Source organism: Salmo salar, chromosome 27 (assembly GCF_965601325.2).
Source record: "Salmo salar chromosome 27, fSalSal1, whole genome shotgun sequence".
Classification (NCBI taxonomy): Eukaryota; Metazoa; Chordata; class Actinopteri; order Salmoniformes; family Salmonidae; genus Salmo; species Salmo salar.
In genome coordinates, this window is record NC_138317.1 from 31,413,397 (window position 1) to 31,428,883 (window position 15,487).

The 15,487-nt window shown below is 44.5% G+C and overlaps 1 protein-coding gene across 2 annotated transcripts in view; it reads left to right on the plus strand.

Moving 5' to 3' along the window:
* igf2bp3 (insulin-like growth factor 2 mRNA binding protein 3) overlaps window positions 1–15,487 on the plus strand; it is a 41,124-nt gene that overhangs the window by 3,757 nt on the left and 21,880 nt on the right. The window contains exons 3-8 of one of the 2 annotated variants that reach the window (XM_045709240.2): window positions 4,331–4,379; window positions 6,826–6,900; window positions 8,752–8,803; window positions 9,007–9,070; window positions 9,634–9,915; window positions 10,679–10,813. In XM_045709240.2, coding sequence (XP_045565196.1) covers window positions 4,331–4,379; window positions 6,826–6,900; window positions 8,752–8,803; window positions 9,007–9,070; window positions 9,634–9,915; window positions 10,679–10,813 — 657 coding nt within the window. The remainder of the gene's footprint in view (window positions 1–4,330; window positions 4,380–6,825; window positions 6,901–8,751; window positions 8,804–9,006; window positions 9,071–9,633; window positions 9,916–10,678; window positions 10,814–15,487) is intronic. The other variant, XM_014178375.3, reaches the window with a different exon arrangement.

Consider the following 15,487-nt stretch of genomic DNA (forward strand, 5'->3'; position numbering starts at 1 on the left):
TTAAAGCTATAAGTCATATTGAGTTCATTGGAAATAAACTCCCCCATCTGTATAAAATATGGTTTGAGAGGTGGTCCAAGTGTGCCAATCGGTGTAATTTTGTATGTAAGCACTCTAAAGGGGTGTGTGTAGCGGTCAAAGTTTGTGCTTGAACTCTGGTGTGTGTGTGGGGGATGGGGCAGCAATCAGGCAGGTCGAGGGCCCGAGTAGTAAGCTGCTGTAAGTGTGCTTGATGCATCAGGGTTTTACATTTGAACTCAGTCTGGCTTTTGAAGATGGTTCAACTTGAACCTAGTTTACTATTAGTCTTGGGACCTTTTATATATATTTTTACACCAGACAAAAAAAATCTGAAGTTACTTGCACAATCCTTTTTACACGTTCTAAAATTGCGATATTCTCCTCACCAAACGGGGAGGGGGTAGGTCAAGAAATCCTAAACATTGTCATTTAAACTAAAAAATACACCCATTGTGCTTTTCCTTTAACAGCCCAAAAAACTCGTAGTTGTAAAAGCAAAGCTTGCTTCCGTGGCCATTCTAACCCATAACTGTGGCTTTGTGTAGAGAAGTACCTCCCAGCTCTTATTAAAGAATTTGGGGTCAGGGGGTCATTGTGGGGCCTGACCTGTAAAGAAGGGATTTTGGATGGAAGCACGGGGTTGCCTGAAATTCTCAAAGTGGCCCCCCATCTAGCTTGCAATACTAGATGTCTCAACTCGCTCATTCTTATCACGGAGTGAGAAACACTGATAGTGTGGACTTATTTTGCTGGAGAACCATTGGATAGCATGCTGTAGGGAGATTAAGCTGTTAGCTTTTTTACGTGTGTAAGACTTCACAGATTTACATTTTTAAATGTCTTGAGTGAACCAATTTTGTGTATTTTTAGCTATAAAACTATACATTTGAGCAATTTTTGCTGCAAAATGGACTGCTATGTGAGGGTCTATAAGAGTGCAGCGGAAAGTGAGTAGTTTTGAGTTGAGTCATTCAGAACCGCTGCATACAGAATAGTCAATGTGTGTGTATGGATGGGTGTTGAACACAGACCTGGGAGTGTGTGTGCTGACATGGATGGGTTTTTAGTCTGGATGTCAATGTTTCTGAGTATTGTATGATGATAAGATGGGTTCTGGGGGGGGGTGACGTGGATGAGCATGGATGTGGTGCAGTCTCATGTTGCTCGACATGGGATTCCTCCTATGGGCGTTACACACACACACACACACTCTACGGTGGTGCAGAGGCCCATAGATCTCAGCTGGGATGTGATCATTCGGAAGGGGACGGAGCCGTTGAATGTGTAGAATGTTAGTTGAATTTAAAAGTAAATAAGGAACCTTGGCCTCTGTCACATGACAAGCCAACCCAGCCCTCATGGTCCCCCTCCCTTATCCCCTCCCCCCTACATATTTCTGTCAGTGGACTTTGTGTCCATGGCAACGGGAGCCCCACCCCCACAGGGCAGAGAGGGCCCTTGTTACCCTTCCCTGTAAACAGGGCTACTTCCCCTACAACCCCCCCCCACCCCATCTCCTCCCTCTTCTCTTCCCCATACCCTGGCTGACTTCCTCCATGTGTGGAGCTATAGGTTAATCCGTCTGGAAGTGCTTGGTGCATTTGCACGTTTTGCACAGTGTTCCCGCTGCATTGCAGAGCGAAACACACAGGGAGAAAGGGGGCCGGATCAGCCAGGAATGGCACAGTAGACCGGAAAGAGCTGGAATTCCTCTCGGAAGCTCTTTGGGATTGTTTTTTTATTTTATTCACCATTTTAGAATGTATTAATATCTTTATGGTCCAAATATATTAATACAATTAATTTGAGGCCGGGATGTCGTGACCATGTTGAAAGGTCCTCCAGATCGAGTGTAGGTGTTAAAGAATGTGTAAATGTCATTGAACTTTCCCCTACTATGTGTTTTCACTGCAGACTAGTGCTGCATGCATGGAAGCTCTCACACCTAACCTGCAGATGTTTGTTGAGGTATCAGACAGTTTTTAAAATATGCTCCAATGTTAAACGTGCTTTCTCTCTGGGTCATGTGTGCGTTGCAGGTCTTGGTGTGAGCTGGGCCGTGTCTGCGTGTGGGTGGTGGGCTGAGAAAATGATTTAAGGATGCTCTCTGGGACCTGAGACCAACCAGCCTGTTCAAAACGCAGACACTTGTCTCACTGATTGGCCTTTCCTAATTTGGAAAAAAGTCTGTCTTCCTCCATGACCCGGAAACAGATAAGTGGTCGAGGAGAGTGTCAATTCGTTAGTAGGCAAACAGAAGACGGTCCTCCCATCTATAGCCTCCTTTAGGCTAGAAAGCAGAAGTGTATCTTACATGAGTCCTTCATGGCAGAGTTTTATCTGCTACACCCTCTTTTTAATCAGATGTTTCATCGAAGGAGAAAAGCAATGAAACTTAAAAGGATAGTAGCATATTGTTTTTTATCTATAAAATGTCTTGCATATCTAGCAAATTCTTTTTTTATCACTTTATACATTTATTTTGGGATTCCACCCTGTAAACGTCCTTTGCCTGGTGAGGTGTGATTTGGAGGAGTAATTTCGCACAAGTGCATTTTTGTCCACTTTCCCTCTCCTCAACAGGCCAGAGGACGCAGAAGTTGAGTGAGTCTAATGGAGGAAAAAGGCCATTGACTTGCACAGCTTAAATGGCTGCCAGTTAATTTTCAACTCTTGAAGTTGAAGAGTGTTAAATTTGAATGTAAATGTATTGTATTTCGCAAGTATAGTCTATTTAACAGGAAGGTTGATGGGCCGCAAGGCTTTAGTCGTGACCCCAAAAACACAACGTTTCCACTTCAACAGAAGTCTTCGTCAGGTGACCACAAGTAAAAAGGTTTCTAACATTTCCTGTTAAATCATCCCACATCTTAATTTCCTGGTCAAAATGATGCTTTTACTTACTGACTGATCCTAGTGGAAGGGGTTAGTTGTGTTTTGTGGTGTAGATTATCTCTTGCGTAGATGTTTGTGGGAGAAGTTTCCGGTAAGGGTTAGGTTTATGTTCGGAGTGCGTTTTGGTATACGCTGTGTGTGTGTATAGGGGTCATAGTTTGCACTGGAACTCCCAGCTGCATGTACAGTGTGTGTGTGTGTGTGTGTGTAAATAGGCAGTGGACTTTGGAGCAGCCTGGCCACTTCCCACATTGATATAATCTCCCAGGTCTAAACCAACACCTTAATGGAACATGTCACAAGTACACCAAATTAGTCTTGAAGTGTGTATGTCCACAGACTAGTTACAGTGTGTGTTACGATTCACAAGTCCAACCAAGCATCTGAATGAGCTCTTAAAATATTTGGGTCCTTGGTATTCACAATGTTTCATTGTGGAACTGAAAGTATTCAAAATGTGAAAACAATTGGCTGGATGGAGTTTGAATCCCATGGCATTCTGGATGCCATGCCTTTGACCAGACTGATCCCTGGAAAAGGGACACCAAATTAGAACGGATTAATTTTGGTCCGTGCGTGTGCTCCTCTTTTCCATCAGCCCGTCAAAAGTTAAACTCGTCTGAGTTTAACTTGTGCGTGGATGAAAATTGTATGGATATGGACCGTCAATGTATGACTCCCATTGAGAAGGTATAGGAAATACGGAAACAATCAACAGGCCAGTTTGGCTGCGCCCTTAACCAGAGTTCTACAGTGCAGTAATTGGTAGCAGAGAGTCTGTGCTGCTGTTGCCTGCGACGTCAGCGCTCCTTCCACTCTGAATCCCCGTCATCTGTTCTCTCTGCTAAGATACCACTAGTGGAGGTTCCCTCTTCCCTGGGCATGGCATCCCTCCCTTTTCTGCACTCCCTCCCTCGCTCACTCTAACTTTATGCTCTCCTCTGCCTTTCACCTTCTCCCTCTCCTCGCTCTCGGTCCTTCTATCTCCTTTCCTTTCTGTTCCTCGCTCTTCCCCCTCCCTTTTCTCACCCCCTTCCTGTCTCTTCCTTTACCTTCCTCCCTACTTCTCCTTGCCATGCGCTCCCTCTGTCCCAATCCGTCTCATATATTTACATTTTCAAACAAGATCGTACCATTTTCTCAACATCGAGCCACCCGTCCAACAATGCAACTGCTTCCCTCCCTTGTATTCTCCTTCCATCCCTCCCTCTGGTGCACACCTGCTGGTTTTGGGAGTGGTATTAAACATTAGTCATGCCCACAGCTTGTATACCTCTCCTCTCAGAGCACAGGGTGATGGAAGGAGGCACCTACTAGCCTGCTGGCTTTTTACAATGTGACACCTTGTCCTTTAGCCCAACCAACTGATGCTAACTGTCTTGTTTTATCTCCCTCTTTCTCTCCCTTCATATAGGAGCTGTAAGCTGCAGATCAGGAACATCCCGCCTCATATGCAGTGGGAGGTAAGTGTTAATTGGTCAGTTGGTAAAGCTTTGGCTGTCTCACTATACTGGGTCCTGTTCAATAGGAACAAACGTTAAAAAATGCTTTGAAACACGAAGTGCAAGTAAGCCTTTTTACTGGGTGTAAACACGTCCACTGAACAGGTTATTTGCTATCTTTGGGTCCTTTTTTTTAGTTTTGTATCCACAAGTTAGTTCTTAAGAACAGAGGCTGATATTGCAGGTCTCCGTTTTCTCCTGGCTGTCTCATGGTACTTTAGTTAGGGTGCGCCCCAAATGGCCCTTTTATAGTGCACTACTTTTGAACAGGTTCCATACGGTGCCATTTAGGACACATAATTATACTGAACAAAAATATAATCGTAACATGTAAAGTGTTGGTTTCATGAGTTGAATAAAAGATCCCAGAAATGTTCCATACGCACAAAGCTTATTTCTCTCAAATTTTGTGAGAAATCCCTGTTAGGGAGCATTTCTCCTTTGCCAAGATAATCTATTCACCTGACAGGTGTGACATATCAAGAAACTATTTAAACAGCATGATCATTACACAGGTGCACCTTGTGCTGGGGACAATAAAAGGCCACTCTAAAATGTGCAGTTTTGTCACAACACAATGCCACAGCTGTCTGAAGTTTTGAGGGAGCGCGCAATTGACATGCTGACTGCAGGAATGTCCAACAGAGCTGTTAATAGAATTGAATGTTCATTGCTCTGCCATAAGCTGCCGCCAACATCATTTTAGAGAATTTGGCAGTACGTCCTGCTGGCTTCACAACCACAGACCACGTGTAACCACGCCAGCCCAGGACCTCCACATCTGGCTTCACCTGCGGGATGGTCTGCTTGGCTGGGCCTGGCTCCCCAGTGGGTGGGCCTATGCCCAGTCATGTGAAATACATAGATTAGGGCCTAACTTTTATTTCAATTGACTGATTTCCTTACATGAACTAACTCAGTAAAATCTTCGAAGTTGTTGCATTTAGCAGTCGATTTTTAAGGGGACTATTTCGGTCAGAACAACTCATTAAGGGAGTGAGTGAGTACCAGCATAAAGCAAACAGGACAGGCTTGAAAGCTGAAATCTGTTTCATTGCTAGAGACTTGTTTGTTGTCATGCCGTGTATGTATGTAATCAATGGAGCTGTGATAGTCGGTGTTACTCCAGAGGATTGCCTTTTAGGCCAGTGACCTACTAGTGAACTGCAGCCCATGACATACCTGATAATGACAGGAGAAACGTCCATACAGATGCTGTGCTGCCCTTTATATGCCATCTTCTTTTGAAAGGGACATGAATAGCCATGCTAGACATGTACAGTAACTAGCAAGCATGTACAGCATTCACAAATTGACAGATAAAATGTTCATGACTAAAATGCTTGAATATCCCAAAAGTATTGGTGGGAGACTATTATAAAAGCACTGTCAGTGAATATAAACTCATTGTTTTAACACATAGGATTGATTATGATTTTCATGGACAATTTTACGGTACCTCTTTCACATGGGTACACTAGACAGGGTAGAGGAACGGAGGGCAGGGGATGTTTGAGGGGGAATGCAAAGTAGATGGAAGTCTGCGACATTAAAGGGCACTTACAACAACAAAAGGAATGTACTCTGCCGGACATGGGAACTATACAGATTTGGCGTACTTGTATTACATGGACACCACTTACACCCCATTCATTTTCAATATGTCGATTGCATAATATAAGATGACCTGCAATAGTGCCATTTAGAATGGGATTTATACTAGCGTTCAATTGTCTTGTTTGGAGAGCACCAAAAAAATAATCTGACAAGCCGGCACATTCATAGTGAGTCATATCAGTTATTGACCTCTTAATCCTTGATCCTTTCTGCTTGCAATCTAAATAAGAGAAAGTGAAAGGAAAAGGGGGATGCCTAGTCAGTTCTACAACTGAAATGTCTTCCGCATTTAACCCAACCCCTCTATGGAGTGGGTCTGTGTCACAGGCAAAATCTACTTTAGCAAAGGGCTGTTTCATGTCTCAATTTGACCAATTGGAATACAGATAGATGGACAAGGGCTATTCTAACTTTCAAAACTCAGTGTATAGGCTAAAGTATGACTGATTTCAAGCCTCTACCCTTTTGAGTGTTCTGTTCTAAATTGACTGAACCTTTTGTGGTTGGTAGCATGTATATAGCATGTTGGCTAGCCGATGGCTTTTGGACCAGAGGGGTTTATGGTGAAGGTTAGCTTTTTCTGTCATGAATCTTGTTCTGGAGGGAGATCTGTATATAGTGGTCACTAGCTGAGACAGCCACAAAGTCAATCAGATTTTAACCTCACTGCTAACCTAACCTTTAAATTAAGACCAAAAAGCTAATTGTACTTCACACATTTTTACAATCTAGACAATTTTGACTTCGCAGCTGGCCTTTCTAAGGGGAAATTTCTCCGTTCTGCCTCCAGGACAAGAATCATGACAATGAACGTCAACCTGCGGTTGTGGTAGGAGTGGAGGGGCGACACCGAACAGTCTTTGATGTAAGGGAGACGACGTATCTTATTAGGGAGATAACGTGTGCCTCAGCACAAAGCCATGCAGGCAGAGAACAATGGTAGCATGTTTGCTAGGCTAGCTCTAGCTTGCTTTGGGTGGGTGGGCCTGCTCTGTTTCGCCTACATGTGCCTCAGACACACTCACAGAATGTGTAGCATTACTCCTGTTTCGCCCCTCCCCCCAATCCAACCACCGCTTCCTGCAGGAATGCACTCCACCCTTTCCTGAATGGCCTGGATTCTCATTGGCTGGACCCTGGAGATGGACAGACGTGGCAGCCAGTGAGCATGGAGGTGCTACTCCCCACTGGGAATGTTGTATCAGTGCTGGGAACAGCCAATGGAAGGACTTTGAGATGGCTCAGGGGTGGGTGGGAAGGGGATATGTGGGTTGGGAGAGAAAGAGGACCAAGAGGGAAGCTGATTGGTTAGAAAGGGGGGTTGAGCTCTTGTGGGTGTGGCTTCCAGTAAGCCTGGGCATGATTGGATGTCCTCAGCCTGTACGCTGCGTTGGGATGCCTCGCCCTCTCGTTCCCTCCCTCACGACTGCACTGGGAAGAGGAGAATATTTTATCTCGTTGTAGAATTCAAATCCTGTGCTTGCCAGATTTGGGCAGGTTGCCAGATTGGTTTGGCTCTGACATTGATTTTGGCCCTGTAATAAAAAGCAAATCAATTCCCCCCCAAACTTTCTCTATGGACTCACAAGTGAATAAAGATCAGTTGTTCAGCTTGATAATGTGGGGAAATCAAACTTCATGAACACAATTTAGGATGTTCTTTCTCCTGTTTGAGAATGTAATTGAATGGTGTGATTCACCAAAGTAGGAAGACCTTGCATCTGAGGAAGTAGTGCTGTTCTAGGATCAGGTACCTCCTGTCCATGTAATCGTATTCATTGTGATCTAAAGGTTACACTGATCCTAAATCAGCACTCCTAGATCCTTGATGCATACGGCCCCAGGTCTCTGGTTGATGAGTGTTCTTGATGGGCCAGTTAGTTGAATCACAGGTCCAATGACACCAGGTGTTGAACAGTTTAGTTGCAAAGTTTGGTAACAGAATGACACCAACTGCCATTCTGTTAACCAACTTTGCATCTGCACTCTAAGTAAATGTTTTTGTAAAATGCTCTGTGGAATTTGTTAAAGGTAGTCCTTGGTTGTATGGTATGTTTACCTTTGCAATTGTTTTTGTTTGACACTCTTTATTCTCTGCATCAATCTGTTAGTGTGAAATTGCCCTTAACTGTAAGTTGCTTTAGGTCCATGAACATTTAAGAGGGTTTAACCAATGTGCTCTTTATTGGGATGTGGTGTGTTGGAGTGAAATTGTCCCTAGACACCGATATTGGGTCACTTTGTTATTTCCCCCCACTAATGGTTAAGATTAGGATTGGGGAATCGGATCCTAGATCTGTACCTATGGAAAAGTTCACCCCAGGGCGTGTTGGTCAACACCCAGCAGGTGATCACTAACGGTGGTAATTCAACATGTAGAAGTTAACTGAAATTGACGGCCGACGTTCTGGTCGGAGGTGATAGGACGGCCGTCCATCGCTTTGCTGTTTCCTGGCCACTTGTACATCAAGTTGCCTCACGCTACAGAAACAGGAGAGAGGCTCCTGCCCTATTGGCTGTTCTGGCACCGTACTACTTTGGCTGACACTGTAAAACAACACATTTCACTGACACCGGATAGGTGATGTGACTATCTTTTATTTACTTACTGAACTGTACTCACCAGAAAGCCAGTTTGGGCCTCCATGATGGTGTGAAAGACACTAACAAAACTCTGCTCTGGTTCTAATCACTGTTTCCTGTGGTTCTGGATCAGGTTCTGGATGGCATGTTGGCCCAATATGGCACAGTGGAGAACTGCGAGCAAGGTACGAGCACATGTAAATGTGCACACAACATGTACGTGCTTACGCACACACATACACACACTCCTTAGCATGTCTGTTTGTCTTCTCGCTGCGGTGTGTGTGTGAGCATGTGACTAGTAGGTGTTCAAGTCGGATTGTTTAGTGTATAAAGTTGTATCGCCTTGTGTTTTTGGGTGTTGAGTCTGTGCTCTCTCTCCTTACAGTAAATACAGACACAGACACTGCAGTGGTCAACGTCAGATATGGTGCGAAGGACCAGGCTAGACAGTAAGCACACCTACTTACCTACCCTCCTTTTCTTTGTCATTCTGCAAGACCAGTCAAACTAAATTTGTCTGATTGCTTCACACTATTTCCCCACACTGCGTTTGTATTGAATCGATTTGAATTGATTACCCTTTTGTTAGTTCACCTGACTCCTCACCCTCTAAAGCAGTCACGTCTAATTAGTTGCTGCTATAGGAGTAACGTGCTGGCTGAGAGATGCTAGCTCACTGCTGCCCTCTGGTGTGTGTGTGGAATGCTGGCCTTTCCTGAAAGTGGGCTTGGCCGGTGTATGGAAATGAATGCGACCCTTCAGAGCAGTTCACAGAACAGTCAGTCCTGGCCTTGTAGAGCAAGTTTTGTTCCAGCCCAGCAATGATACACCTGATTCTTGTAATGCCTTAATCAAGATCTTGTTTCAGTAGTGGGATAGAGAGAAAATAAAATCTTCAACTTGCGTCAGTATCTACAGGGTTCAAGCAAGTTTCTCCTTCTCTGTGACGGAAAGCTTTCTATTATCAATGCTGTGACAGTGACTGACTGCTGCTTCTTTGTGTGATTGCCAGGGCGATGGAGAAGCTGAATGGCTTCCTGATGGAGAACTTTGCCCTGAAGGTGTCGTACATCCCCGACGAGATGGCCACCGCTGACGTCCCACCTCTGGGAGGGGGTAGGAGGGGCTTTGTCCCCCGTGGCCCGCCCCGCTCAGGTTCTCCGGGCCTGGGGGCGCGCCCCAAACTGCAGTCGGAAGTCCCCTTGCGCATACTCGTTCCCACGCAGTTCGTAGGAGCCATCATCGGCAAGGAGGGAGCCACCATTCGCAACATCACCAAACAGACACACTCAAAGTAGGACTACGTCCCTGATCATGTACACAGTATACACCCAACAGTTTGCTGGGGTGCGTTCCGCAGGACACAATGTTGTGCAACGATTAGATAGAAATACAGCATGTAGGTCAAACACCCTTCTTTTACATGTAGAATTAGGAATTACATTGGCACTATTCAATATGTCCCTATCTGCAACTTTCCACAACATTTCTCTACTGAACTTGGCCCTGATTTATGACCATATGTAAATACATTTTATGATCCACTTCTTGGCTTGGTAACATAAAGCTCACTCCCACAGAAATAATCATACTCTATTGATTTAGGCTCAGTCTACCAATTGACGTGACCCTCTTAAGGCATCTCAAGTTGAAAAAGATGGGCTTTAACAGTTTCACCCATCTTCAGTGATTCTGTGGGATTAAGCCAGTAGGAAGGGTGGACGCTGGGATTGAACCCTGATCTCTGGTAGGGAATAGTATGAGACCAGCTGGTATCGTATCCGGCAGACGGGCTGTGCACACAAAAACAATGCCTTTCTTCCCTTCTAAACTTGGGCTCCTGAGTGACGCAGCAGTCTAAGGCACTGCATGTCAGTGCAACAGGTGTCACTACAGTCCCTGGTTCGAATCCAGGCTGTATCACATCCGGCCGTGATTGGGAGTCCCATCTGGGTTTGGCCGGGGTAGGCCGTCATTGTAAATAAGAATTTGTTCTTAACTGACTTGCCTAGTTAATTTTTTTTATTTAACTTCATCTTTCTCTTGCACCTCACCAGGATCGACATCCACAGGAAGGAGAATGCGGGAGCGGCAGAGAAGCCCATCACGGTCCACTCCACCCCAGAGGGCTGCTCCAACGCCTGCAGAACCATCATGGAGATCATGCAGAAGGAGGCCCTTGACACCAAGTTGTGAGTTCACACATGCATAGACCGCCGATGACCTTTTAATTATTTTGCGATATGAAACAATCATAATTCAGTGCATTCGGAAAGTATTCAGACCCCTTAAATGTGGATAGTTTTTCTTTACAGCCTTATTCTAAAACAGATTTTTTTTTAAATTATTTTTTTTTAATTACTTATTCTACACACTACCCCATATTGACAAAGCGAAAACGGGTATTCAGACCCTTTTCTATGTGACTTGACTTTTTTGGTATTTTATTAGGATCCCCATTAGCTGTTGCAAAGGCAGCCGCTACTCCTGGGGTTCACATGAAACATGACATTATACAGAACATTAATAGACAAGAACAGCTTGAGGACAGAATTGCATCTGTTTTTTAAAGGCACATGTAGCCTACATATCAACACCTACACACAAACTATTTAGGTCAAATAGGGGAGACGCATTGTGACATGAGGTGGTGCTTTATCTGGGGTTTAAAAAAAATAAGTTTTTATTTGAGCTATGAAATGGAACAGAGTTCCATGCAATAATGGCTCTATATAATACTGTATGCTTTTAAAAAAAAAAAATCTGGATTTGGGGACTGAAAAGACCCCTGGTGGCATATCTGGTGGGGTAAGTGTGTGTGTGTCAGAGCTGTGTGCAAGATGACAATGCAAACAATTTGGGATTTATAAAAAGTGATGCAGTCAGGCTCTCAACTCTTAGCCAAGAGAGACTGGCATGCATTGTATTTATCAGCCGCCTTATTACAATGAAGAGCAAGACGTGTCGCTCTGTTCTGGGCCAGCTGCAGTGTAACTAGATCTTTCCTTGCAGCACTCTACCACACGACTGGTCAATAATCAAGATAATACAAAACTAGAGCTTTCGGAGCTTCTTGAAGTGTGGTGTCAAAAAAGCAGAGCAGCATTCGAATCTACGTGTTTTGACCATGACAGTTTACAATCTAAGGTAACGCCAAGTAATTTAGTCTCAACTTGTTCAACAGCCACACCATTCATTACCAGATTCAGCTGAGGTCTAGAACTTAAAGAATGACTTGTACCAAATCCAATGTTCTTAGTTTTAGAGATGTTCAGGACCAGTTTATTACTGGCCACCCATTTCAAAACAGACCAACTCTTGTGGTTGCTGATGCGTATATGGTTGAAGCACACATGGACACACATGCTTTGTTTAATGCCAGTGGCAGGTCAATGGTAAAAATAGGAAAGAGTAGAGGGCCTAGAGAGCTGCCCGGCGGTGCGGTTGTGGAATATTCTAATCAATATTATCAAAGGCTGCACTAAAATTTAACAGTACAGCTCCCACAATCTTCATATTATCAATTTCTTTCAACCAATCATCAGTCATTTGTCAGTGCGGTACATGTTGAGTTCTCTTCATAAGCATGCTGAAAGTCTGTTCATTTGTTTACAGAGAAATAGCATTGTAAACTAAGCAAAAAAGAAACGTCCTCTCACTGTCAACTGCGTTTATTTTCAGCGAACTTAACATGTTTAAATATTTGTGTGAACATAAGATTCAACAACAGACATAAACTGAACAAGTTCCACAGACGTGTGACTGTTCCATTTCTGTTAATGTGTCCCTGAACAAAGGGGGAATCAAAAGTAACAGTCAGTATCTGGTGTGGCCACCAGCTGCATTAAGTACTGCAGTGCATCTCCTCCTCATGGACTGCACCAGATTTTCCAGTTCTTGCTGTGAGATGTTACCCCACTCTTCCACCAAGGAACCTGCAAGTTCTCTGACATTTCTGGGGGGGATGGCCCTAGCCCTCACCCTCCGATCCAACAGGTCCCAGATGTGCTCAATAGGATTAAGATCTGGGCTCTTCGCTGGCCATGGCAGAACACTGACATTCCTGTCTTGCAGGAAATCACGCACAGAACGAGCAGTATGGCTGGTGGCATTGTTATGCTGGAGGGTCATGTCAGGATGAGCCTGCAGGAGGGGTACCACATGAGGGAGGAGGATGTCTTCCCTGTAACGCAGTGTTGATTGCCTGCAATGACAACAAGCTCAGTCCGATGATGCTGTGACACACCGCCCCAGACCATGACGGACCCTCCACCTCCAAATCGATCCCGCTCCAGAGTACAGGCCTCGATGGAACTCTCATTCCTTTGACGATAAACGTGAATCCGACCATCACCCCTGGTGAGACAAAACCGTGACTCGTCAGTGAAGAGCATGTTTTGCCAGTCCTGTCTGGTCCAGCAACGGTGGGTTTGTGCCCATAGGCGACGTGATGTCTGGTGAGGACCTGCCTTACAACAGGCCTACAAGCCTTCAGTCCAGCCTCTCTCAGCCTTTTGCAGACAGTCTGAGCACTGATTGAGGGATTGTGCGTTCATGGTGTAACTTGTTGCCATCCTGTACCTGTCCCGCAGGTGTGATGTTCGGATGTACCGATCCTGTGCAGGTGTTACACGTGGTCTGCCACTGCGAGGACGATCAGCTGTCTGTCCTTTCTCCCTGTAGTGCTGTCTTAGGCGTTTCACAGGACAGACATGGCGATTTATATCCCTGGCCACATCTGCTGTCCTCATGCCTCCTTGCAGCATGCCTAAGGCACATTCATGCAGATGAGCAGAGACACTGGGCATCTTTCTTTTGGTGTTTTTCAGAGACAGTAGAAAGGCCTCTTTAGTGTAGTAAGTTTTTGTAACTGTGACCTTAATTGTCTACCGTCTGTAAGCTGTTAGTGTCTTAACGACCGTTCTACAGGTGCATGTTCATCAATTGTTTATGGTTAATTGAACAAGCGTGGGAAACAGTGTTTAAACCTTTTATAATAAAGCTCTGAAGTTATTTTGGTTTTTACGAATTCTTTGGAAGACAGAGTCCTGAAAAAGAGACGTTTCTTTTTTGCCGAGTTTATTTGGTCCAAAACCATTTTTTTCTAACAACTTGCTAAGAGCTAGCAGCAAGCTTTATAGGTATGCTGTTAGAACAAGTTAAGGCCGCTTTACCACTCTAGGATAACTGGATTTACTTTAGCTTCCCTCCAGGCCTGAGGACAAAGACTTTCCTCTAGGCTCAGATTAAAGATATGACCGGAGTGGCTATAGTCAGCTATAGTCAGCTTTCGATCTCAGTTGTCAATGCCAGGAGGTTTGTTGTTATTATTGATAATTTTTCCAACTCTCCCACACTAACTTTACGAAATTCTAACTTGCTATGATTTTCTTTCATTATTTTTTTAATGCATGAATACGGTGGCTCACTGTTCGCTGTTGGCATTCCCTGCCTACATTTGCCCACTTTGCCAATGAAGTAATCATTAAAATAATTGGCAACATCTAATGGTTTTGTAATGAATAATCCATCTGATTCGATGAAAGATGGAGTTGAATTAGTCTTTTTGCCCATAATTTCATTTAAAGTAGGCAAGTTTTTCACCCCATTCTTTATATCATTGATCTTGGCTTCATATTTCCTTTTTGTTTTGTTTGTTTACACCTCTCAATTTACAGCCAGTCAGATGTGCAGCCAGACTTATTAGCCACTCCCTTTTCCCCTTCTCTTTCAACCATAGTTTTTCAATTCCTAGTCAATCCATGGAGCCTTATTGAGCTCAGGTGCGTCCTGTTTCCATAGATCATCCCTGATGTTTCTACAACTTGGAGTCCACCTGTGGTAAATTCAATTGATTGGACATGATTTGGAAAGGTACACACCTGTCTATATAAGGTCCCGTAGTTGGCCGTGCACATCAGAGCAAAAACCAAGCCATGACGTTGAAGGAATTGTACGTAGAGCTCGACACAGGATTGTGTCGAAGCACAGATCTGGGAAGGGTACCAAAAAATGTCTGCAGCATTGAAGGTCCCCAAAAGCATAGTGGCCTTCATCATTCTTAAATGGATCACTCCACCAATCAGGCCTTTATGGTAGTGTGGCCAGACAGAAGCCACTCTTCAGTAAAAGGCACATGACAGCCTGCTAGGAGTTTGCCAAAAGGAACCTTAACTCTCGCTGGTCTGATGAAACCAAGATTGAAGTCTTTGGCCTGAATGCCAAGCTTCACATCTGGAGAAGCATGGTGGTGACAGCATGCTGTGGGGATGTTTTTCCAGCGGCAGGGACTGTGAGGCTAGTCAGGGCCGAGGGAAAGATGAACGGTGCAAAGTACAGAGACCCTTGACGAAAACCTGCTCCAGAGCTCTCAGGACCTCAGACTGGGGGATAAGTTCACCTTCCAATAGGACAAAACCCCATGCACACAGCCAAGACAACGCAGGAGTGGCTTCGGGACATGTCCTTGAGTGACCCAGCCAGAGCCCGGACTTGAACCGGATCGAACATCTCTGGAGAGACCTGAAAATAGCTGTGCAGCAACGCTCACATCCAACCTTACAGAGCATGATAGTCTCTGCAGAGAAGAATGGGAGAAACTCCCCAAATAGTTGTGCCAAGAAGACTCAAGAAGACTGTAATTGCTGCCAAAGGTGCTTCAATGAAGTACTGAGTAAAGGGTCTGAATACTTATGTAAATGCAACCAGAGGGAAAAGAACTCCCTTGGCCTCCATTTGGCAAATCAGACAATAATTCTATCCTCCTAATTCCTGCTTACAAGCAAAAATTAAAGCAGGAAGCACCAGTGACTATATCAATAAAAAAGTGGTCAGAAGAAGCAGATTCTAAGCTAAAAGGCTGTTTT